Genomic DNA, 9813 nt, shown 5'->3' with positions numbered 1-9813 from the left:
TTGAATCTTGTCCTAATTAGAAAAGTCATCTTGGGATTGGGTTTTATCCTTCGTGAGCCAAGTACTCAACATTCACAGCCATGGCCTCCAACAAGTTAGAGATCCCAGCATCCGATTACTTGAGGAAATGAGGTTTGCTTTGTTAATTTGAATGTAAAGACACATATTTAACTTGTTTTGACTGGGCCCAATAATTTAGCTGCTTAAAATCTTTGTGGTTTGCTAAAAATGTTCCATCATTTCTCCTTGCCCGGGTAAAGCCTTAATTTGTGTATGCCTTAGCACAATGGTGCTGTATTGCCTCTGGGATGCTATATAATTCTTATTTTGCTTGACATTGTTTCTGAAGAGGAGGCAGACTTAACAGACCTGGATTGTGTGCTGCGTGAATAGTTTTAAGTAAAGGTTACTTTGGGCGGTATGAGTGGTCTTTATGGCGCTGGTAGTCACACTGCTGCCTTTGAGTATGACATCGGTTTTCAACACACATTCATGAGGCTCTCCAGCTGGCTCCTGGGGCTCTGGATTCATGTTCCTTGATATCTAAGCCCAGGATGTTAAAAACTGACCCCTAACCAAAGAGCTTTAGAGTTTTCTAAGACCTTTTTAGCAGTCTCCTCTTTGTAAGGTCCAAACTTATCTCAGCACTGTTGGGAGCATTTATAAAGGAAAGCCAAAACCAACACACAGGGGAATGTATTGTTTGCTTACTAGCTATGTATCCCCTAAAATCATTGTTACATTTCGTGATGTATCTCTTCCTGGAACCAAGTCTTCCTGTGATGTTTAACAATAGAGCCTTTAGTAAATTATTTTACAATCCACACTGTTGGTTTTGGTTAGAACAACTTAAGAATATAGATGTCCATGGTACAACTGAGGTATTTAATAAGAAAACAGGTTTCTTTTCATCATTTGGGTTTTGTTTTCTTCAATGCAGTTTTAGATTCACAACAAAAATCATGTAAGTACAACAGTCTGCTGTGTGCTGGTTTCACGCTTTTCTCTCTTTTAAACAGCAGTAAAAATAAGGTGCTACAATGTATCGATTCAAAAAACCATTCGTGAAATCAAAGGTTCGACTCGGTACCTTTCACATAAATCTTTAATGAGGTACATTTAACGGTTGATGTAACAGTGTGCATCCTGTTAGCACACTGTTAAGGCATTTTCAGACCCAGTATTCTCCGTATGCTCCAGCACGCTGACGCCTTTTTTGTTGCAGTTTTGTTACAAGCTGCCCCAGGTGCCACTCCTTTCAGAAGTCTGTGCTAAAGACAGCTAACTCTGCCTGGCTTAGAAGTAAGCTGTCACTTTATTTAGCAAGAGGAGACAAAAGGTCTCCCAGGGGCTGACAGGGAATTTGGGATCAGTAGGCTGGTGGAGCCCCCTTTCTGAGCAGGTTAGGGGGGTGGTGGCGGGGGTGGCTTTGCACTGCAGCAGCCGGGTTCCCATAAAACCTGGGAAGCTTTCTTTAGTACAAAGCAGAAGAAATCTCTCAGTTTAGGTCACTTGCAGAGTTTTTAAAGAGGGGCCAGGGCCCTGAGAAGTTCCCAGTGGTCACATAATCTTTGCTAGAGTCAGGCTCAAGTTACTTAAAGAAAAATGAGATCTTAGATGTAATACCCCAGGTACCATGCTTGACCCAGTGTCTTCTCTGCCTTATACATCTGTCTCTATGCATTTTGTCCTACTATATTCCTTTCAACTAAAAAAAAAAAAAAAAAAAACTCAAGGACTTAAGTGATCTAAAATAATTAAACATAAAAATTCACTCTCAAGATAAACTACATTTGTATATCATAATATACTGGTTTGCTAAGTTCAAAATTTTGTGACTGCTTTATTGGAACTATTTTTTCATTGCCCATAGTTTCAAAGTTCACTGAAGTATTGTAAATCTGCCATTTTCAGTTTAAATTTGTGCTCAATAAAGGACAGTTATGGAAGCAATACATTTTGTAGTGAAAGGTCAGGATCTGCATTAGATCTGTTCTGATCCCTGTGGGAGGATGCAGCCTCGGGAACAACCAGAACTACTGTAGTATTTCACTTCCAATCTATTCTCCAAGGCGCAGAACGGGAGTCGTTAGACCAATGGCATTCTTTTCTTAGTAAGACAATTTGTGAAGAGCATCTCCTTCCCATGTAGTTAGAATCTGTATAGAAAACAGCTACAAAAGATAAATAAGTAACAATAGATATAAAAGGATGCCACCTGAATTTCTTTAGTAGATTGCACAAATTCATGATTTGAGGCAATTAAGACATCAAAATATAAGAGGTAATAATATTGAGGTAAACACTAAAAGTATAAAACTCAAATATTTGAAAAAAGTTTTAGTTGGCCTATAGTTGATATACATATATTTATAGTTTGTCTCTGTAAAAAAAGAAAAACTTTGTAGTTAAATACACAATGTGTAAACAGCAGGCACTGATCATAATTACAGAATAAAAACAATGAAGCCCAGCATCGTAGGTCAGCCCATTTAAAAAGTATATATACAAATAACGAGAGCCCACGGTCTGGATCAGCTGAGGACTTCATTAGAAGAGGTGTCCGTTTCTTCACTGGGGTGCTGCTGGCTGTTGGACAGGAGCTCAGGAGGCAAGAGTCTCGAATGTCCGTTCTCAGTCACTCGCTGGGTATAGAATAAGATATAAGCCTGGGCCCTGAGCACTTCTTCCATAGTGCACATGCTTAGCTTGGAGTCGTTGCAGTGTACCCAGAACCCTAGAGACAAGCAGAGAGCAGTGGTGGTAAAGGAGTTTCAGACGTGTCCACTACAAAAGCCTGTTTGACTGGGAGTGGACGGTTTCCTGCAGGAAAGCAAGGGCAAGTCATTTCTTTGCAGTGGCCAAGTGTCCATACTTGTTTTACGGAGTAGCCTATCCTTCTTAGTAGTCTGGAGTTACAGATCTGATGCGTGTACTTGACACCCTTCTTTCCCAGTGGACACACTAAGTTATTGCTTCTGCTACTCACTATATCAAGCACAGTGTACAGTCCTAGCAGCTTTAACAGAGTCTTTTTCAGAATAGCAAGGCTTTGGCTGAGGAAAGCAGAAAGGCAGCTGTAGAGGGGACATGGAGAACACAAGTGAGGGTGACTTCGTATGTTAAATCTGAACAAGTATATGTCATCTCTGGGTCATTAAATACCCTGTTCTTTAACAAACCAGGGAGCCACAAGTATGACTTTAAGAGAAACTAGCCAGTGCTGAGCCTGCTGGCATATTTGGGAGGCAGAGGCTGGGGTACGTCTTGAGTTCAAGGCCAGCCTGATCTATACATCAAGTATCAAGTCTATAGAGAAACTCATGTCTTTAAACCCAGCCCTCAGGAGGGGCGCAGGCAGAGGCAGAGGCAGAGGCAGGAACATCTTAGTTGAAGTCCAGCCTGAATTCTAGAATAGCCAGTTACATAAACGGGGTTCTATTTCAAAAGAAAAAAATACCCAAACCTGTAAAATATTTTCTTTAACCCCAACCCACCAAAACTCCAGCAGCACTGACTGCCTTTGTCTAAAAAGAAGGCGGGTGAGTGATCAGGTGACTTAGTAGGCAACTTAGAAACTGCTAAAAAAAACTTAAACAGAAGCTTGCAAGTCTAACCCAAGATAAAATCGGCTTTCTTGGCTCTACCTCCTTCAGAATTGTAGCAGTAGGCAGTGTAGTGTCCTGAGCCAAATCCTTTTCCATGGTGGATTACGACAGCAGATAAATTATAGATAAAGCACTCTGGTCTGAGAGCGTTCAGGGTCTCACTGCAGCAATAGGGCTCCATGTTTAAGGTTTCCTCAAAGACAACATGAACACCAATCTTCTCTCGGTTATTACGTCCTGACCATCTAGGAACAAAAGCAAGAGACAATTCAGAATCCTCAAGAAAGCTTGCCACTATTAGGTCTACACAGTTTTAACAGATTCCCAAGAGTGTCATCTAAAAACGCATGTATAACACGTGTTCTCAGCGCTGAGCTGGCTATGGAGGAGGGATGTGTGTTTCTTCTGCAACAGGGCCCAGTGAAGTCTGCCTCCTGAGTTTAACAATACATGCATGTAGTGTTGAGAATGTTAGACCTGGTAGGCAAGCATTTCACCACTGTGCTGTAGTCGAAGCCCTTTTGGTTGCTACATGGTTTTGTAGCAACGGGTCCCGTGTAGTCAGGGGTGACCTTGAACTGCTGAATGTCCTGCCTCTACCCCAGTGAGGTATCACAGGCTTGTGCAACTACACAGGAGGCTTCCAGCAGGCTTCAACTGTCTTCTGTAATGCAGAATTGAAACCTAGAAAATGAATGCTAACCTTGTGAGTTCTACTCTGTCTTGCTATGGCATGAAAGGGACATCAAGTGGGAGGTATAGTCTATCTCTCTCTCTCCCTCTCTCTCTCACTCTCTCTCTCTCTCTGAAGGGTAGGTCTGAGGAAAGAAAAACATGGGTTCCTTTTAATATCTAAGAACAATTCACAACTACACTAAGTAGGGAATGTCTAAGTGACAAGAATTAAATAAGGCTCCGTAATGTCACTTTCTTCCTCGGTGTGACCCCTCCCCGGATCTCAGCACAGCAAGGAGCATTTTATCACTGATAAACTGTGTAGCTACAGAAAGGAAAGCCAGTGTCGAAGAGCTCTTGTGAGCCTCATCTTGCTGGGGTACTACAGAGATAAAATGCAGCAACGCAAGTCCTAAGCGTGAAGTTGAGACAGAACGACATACTGAGAGCAATGTACTCGGCTTTAAAGAGAACACAGTGCGAAACAGTGCAGAGGTCAAGGTGAGCCATGCAGATCATGCCGCTTGCCGGGCCAGAGAGCTCCACTCCAGCGTGAGTACCAGCCAGTGGTCTTGCCTTTCTCATGCCTTCCTTGGACTCTCTCAAGTGCCGAGGAGCCTTCTGTGTGCTCTCGAGCAGCCAGAAACTGCTGAGGATGCTCAGACGTCAGCCCAAGGAAAGGGAGAACCTGAGGTCCCAGAATGTCCACATAATGAAGCTGCCACAGAATTGCCCTAGAGGCCCTTGCCTGAGGGCTTCTGGGTAGCGTGAAACAAAGGAGTGGGCATGCCTGGGAAAGGTCTATGTGCTGACTACCTTATTTCTATCTGATACAAGCTCAAGTCACCCGAGAGCAGTGAACCTTGAGTGAGAAAAAGCCTCCATGGGTTCTAGCTGGAAGGCAGTTTCTTAATTATCGACTGATGGGGCAGCTGACTGTGGGCGGTGTCACCCCTGGACAGGTGGACCTGGGGTCTGTAAGGAGCAGGCAGAGCAAGCTGAGGAGCAGGCCAGTAAGCAGCACTCCACGGCCTCTGCACCAGCTCCTGCCTCAGTTTCTGCCCTGTGTGAGTTCCTGTCCGGACTTTTTCTTCAGTCACCAACAGTGTTGTGAAGCATAAGCCCTTTGCTCCCTAAGCTGCTCTTGGTCATGGTATTTCATTCATCGCAGCAACAGTGACCCTAAAGAAAGGCGGTGGCAGTCGCTGCTGCTGTTTGGTTGGTTTTCTCCTTCCCAGTGCCTCCTCTATCCCGACTGGTCATCAGTATCCTACGATGCCCTTTGTAGTAATGGATAAAATATCATGTGAGCTCCACCAGCCAACTGAGGGGATGTAAGGAAGAGCTCAAGGGAACACCCAGCTGATAACTAAATTCTCTGTACTGGTGTACTTTTTCTTTTTGATGCCTCTTTTCACACTGCTATGACGTTTTTCTCTATAGACATGGTGACTTGGTAGTTTATTCCAGGGCATCGTAAGTAACTTAGTGTTTGCACTGCCTGTGTAGAAAGGGATTTTAAGAGGGACAAGATGGCTCAGTATAGGTGGAAGCACCTACTGCCAAATCTGAAGGCTTACGTCCTGTCCCCGCAAAGAACAACCTCACTCAAATTGTCCTTGGACCTTGGTGTGCACACTAAAGCATATGTTTCCCTCCGACTGCCAAAAAATGTTTAAAAAAATTCAGACAGTAATTTAAAATTATCTTGTAAATTGGCTCATTTTCATTGCCTCTTAATAGGAGTATGGTAACTGGCATTGTTAGTGTCCTTTTTGGGACTTTACCAACTAATACATTTGCTGAGTCCCACTGCTTTCTAATACAGAAGGTATGGTGGTACATGCCTTTAATCCCAGCGCTGAGGCAGAGGCAGTGGTAATCTCTAAGTCTGAGGCTAGCCTCGTCTTAAAAAGAAAAGTTTTTATTTCACGTGCATTAGTGTTTTGCCTGCATGTAGATGTCTGTGTGAGCTGTCGGATCCCTGGGACTGGAATTCCAGCAGTTGTGAGCTGCCATGTGGGTGCTGGGAATTGAACCTGTGTCTTTTGGAAGAACAGCCAGTGCTATTAACTGCTGAGCCATCTCTCCAGCCCAATACGTAGCCTCACTCTCCACCTCCCTTATTACTGTTAATCACTCCACCATGTTTTCACTCCTCATCAACTAGGTACTTAATGAATTAATTGGTCTTAGTCTTCCCTCCATACCTTCGTTCATGCTGCCCTTTGGTTTAACGGTCCTCCCAGATATACTTCCCTTTATTTGCTGTGGGCATGCTCTATGAAACACATTCTGGGCCTTGAGATCAGAGGATTAAGAAGGGCAATTGCATGAAGCACAATACTGGGTCTTGAGATGTGTGTGGCATTTAAAACCAGGAATCAGGAGTGAGCCGCCAAGAGCAGCCAGGGGTGTCTGGGAGGGAAGACAGGTGCCCAGAGGGAGCTGAAGCAGCAGAGGATGTGGAACAGGATGGGCGACTGAGGCTGCAGATAGTCGGCACCCTGACAGATGAAGGGCTGATGCAAGGACCACCCCAAAAGGCGGGCATCCAGTTACACGTGCACGCCAATATTACTCTGCCTGAGAAGCACAGAAAACTGCAGGGATCTGCCTTGCTCCGAAAGAAAGGGCAGCCAGCCATGGAAGTGAGGCTCCACAGAGCTAACTAGGACTAGGGAGCCACAGTCTAAATAGATATGGAGGACCTCGAGGATGAGAGAGCTAAAGCCCCTCTTTACCAGAAGCTTTTCACCTGTAGCCAAAACTTGGAAAGGAGCCCTTTCACTGCCCCATTAATGGCCTACTGACCTCCCCTGACGGAATGTACTGGAGGGAAGAGAAAATCGAGAAGAATGGAGAGGCTCTTGCAATGCACCCTTTGTCACACTGGTCATTGCTAAGGTTCTGTTCTGCTTGGTAGGAGAGAAGTAAGCAAATTAAGCTACTTCACTGCAGATGGTTTGCTGGGTGTTGGGGTGGCGGCCTGTGCTATATTGTTAGGATCTATGCTTTAGATAGGATTCATAAAGGCCCAGGGCCCCAAGCACCCTAAGGCAGGCTCTTGCTCACCGCCTTCCTCAAATCCGACAGCACTTACACATAGTTCTTTACCTGACTGCTCCTGCTGTGCACACCTGGAATCTTGAGGAAGGAACCTAGTGTCCCTTACAAGGCATTCATAGGTCTGCTGACAGCATCTTTAGCGGCTACAAGTCAGTCAGTCAACAGCCAAGGATGACAGTGTCTATGGGGAAGGGGTGGACGATTTTACTTCTGCAATGGCTTACTTGAACTAAAGAAATGTATTCTTCTTGGCATGGTAGTCTGTACCTTTAACCTTGGCAGAGACAGGAGGATCTTAGCCCGCTCTACATAAGCGTTCAGGATGGCCAGGGGTGCACAGAAAGACCCAGTTTCAATACATAAGGAAATAGGAAAACTGCTTTAGGAGCTGCCAAGCAAGATGGCTTCAGTGGGTAACGGATGGCTGCCACCAGTCCTGACAGACTTCAGTCTCATGAGACACATGGTAGGAGAGAACCAACCCTAAGAAGCTGTCCTCCAACTACCACATGTGCGTTGTGGCATTCTTATTTGTGAATACACAGGCACGTACACGTAAGTGGACAATTTTGGGGGCTCGAGAGATGGCTCAGTGGTTAAGAACGCTAGCTACTCTTCCAGAGGTCCTGAGTTCAAATCCCAGCAACCACATGGTGGCTCACAACCATCTGTAATGAGAGCTGGTGCTCTCTTCTGGTGTGTCTGATAAAAATTAATAAAAAATTTTTAAAAAACCCAATTTTTAAAAAATGCTTTGATTGCACTCTTGGGATGTTTGTTGTTGAGTCTTGGTCTCTTTGGGTAGCCCTAGCTATCTTGGAACTCACTATGTAAAGGAGGCTTGTCTTGAACTCAGCGATCCACCTATGTCTGCCTCCTGAGTGCTGGGATCAAAGGTGTGTACCACTACATTTGGCTTTTTTATGGTTTTAAGTTACATTTTATTTTGTGTGTCTTATTCTGGGAGATGTTCATGCTATCGTGTCAGTCAAGGTCAGAGGGCAACTTGTGGGGCTGGGTTCTCTGAGCCATGAGTAGAATCCAGTGGACTGAACTTGGTGTCAGGTGCTTTAACCCTCCTCACTAGCCCCCAAACTGCTGTATCTTTGATCAATATACTCTAAGCACAAAGCAACTGGGTAAAATGCACACATTACAAAGTTACATCTTTAAAAAGGTATACCAGAATATTAAACAATAAATATAATTAAATTCACATGAAGCAGGTCACAGTCACTGCTGGGATATGTGATATGTTGCTGGAATCTTGGTACTCAGGAAGCTGAGGCAGGAGGATTCTCAATTTGATGCCATGCTAGGGTACAAGTTCTAGGCTAGCCTGGCCCTGGCTATGAAAAACAGTTATCAAAACAACTCACTTACTGAGTATAAACTATGTCTGCTGTTCAAAGCTAAAGACAATACCTTTAAATACACTTTAAAAAGACTGTCCCTATGCCAAGCACCCAGTGCTCACATTCAACCCCTCGTATGCATACTCCAAGTCCTGACGCAGCCTAAGCAGAAAGAATGACCCAATTACTCCTGTAAGTGGCAGGCGGCTGGAACTAACACTACTGACCTGAATCGCTTGAGGTGCAGTCTGAGAACCTGAGGGAGGTGGCATATCATGAGCTGTTTCTGGGCTTCTGTGAGTACAACTGGTTTTGACGAAAACTTTCTACGCTTTGCTAAAATACAAATAAAATAAAATAAAGAGTTTCAAAAATTACAAGGAAAACCACGAGTGAACTCTTTCACGTAACCCACCCACAGTGGCTCCAGGTAGAGAGCACCATGCTAGAGGTGAGCTCAGGCTTTGACCTCAGGAAATGTGGTGCGTTTTGTAAAACAAGAAACGGATGCACAGTCAGGGTAACAGGAGGGAACGTAAGGGACGTAACAGTCCTGCAAGGGGCCGCACGAGGCTCAGCAGTCAAGCAGAAATACCGCTTGCTTGGCAGGGAATCCACATTCAGTTCCCAGGACCCACCCACATGGGGGCTCACAACTGTCTGGGACTACAGGTCCTGGGGACGCCACACCCTCGCCTGGCCTCTGCGGGCACAACACATTCGGTGTGCTTTTACACATACAGGCAGAACACTCACGCAAGAATATATTTAAAAGTACATTTGACTAGCCCAGCTAGCAGGACAAAGTTAACATTTCCTTTTACTGTATTACTTTATTACTGTATTAATATATTTTCTGAACTCTTGAAAACATGGTCAAGCCATTTAGCCTTCACTGAGCCCCTCCCAGGCACATGGGTGAGCACTGGGCACAGGATCCTGCATCCTTAGCCTTACCTGATAATGCTTCCCAGTTCTCTCCCCACCCCTCCAGTGTCAGGCTCTCTTAAGGAGAACTCAGGGTATTGTCTCCCCCGCTTCTCTCATGTCTACCTAGGGACTGTCTCTTGGGGTCTCTGCTGGACCATCTACTCCTGCTTTTGAAC

The 9813-nt window shown here is 44.7% G+C and overlaps 1 protein-coding gene across 49 annotated transcripts in view; it reads right to left on the bottom strand.

Moving 5' to 3' along the window:
- Positions 1 to 2204: 2204 nt before the first annotated feature.
- Positions 2205 to 9813, bottom strand: part of Usp44 (ubiquitin specific peptidase 44) — a 46053-nt gene continuing 38444 nt past the window's right edge. For 31 of the 49 annotated variants that reach the window (XR_015624035.1, XR_015624033.1, XR_015624020.1 and 28 more), the window contains 3 exons: positions 8935 to 9043; positions 3648 to 3853; positions 2326 to 2737 (listed from right to left, as the gene is read on the bottom strand). Coding sequence is in view for 26 of the 49 variants with exons in the window: in XM_087557161.1 (XP_087413287.1) it covers positions 2535 to 2737; positions 3648 to 3853; positions 8935 to 9043 (518 nt within the window). In the remaining 23 variants the exon portion in view is untranslated. Of the gene's footprint in view, positions 3078 to 3647; positions 3854 to 8934; positions 9044 to 9813 lie in introns of all 49 variants that reach the window. The other 18 variants (XR_015624023.1, XR_015624036.1, XR_015624024.1 and 15 more) reach the window with 4 other exon arrangements.

Source organism: Rattus norvegicus, chromosome 7 (genome assembly GCF_021556685.1).
Source record: "Rattus norvegicus strain SHRSP/BbbUtx chromosome 7, alternate assembly SHRSP_T2T, whole genome shotgun sequence".
Taxonomy (NCBI): Eukaryota; Metazoa; Chordata; class Mammalia; order Rodentia; family Muridae; genus Rattus; species Rattus norvegicus.
Note: the sequence above shows the minus strand (reverse complement) of the source record. Positions and strands in the feature narration are given on the sequence as shown.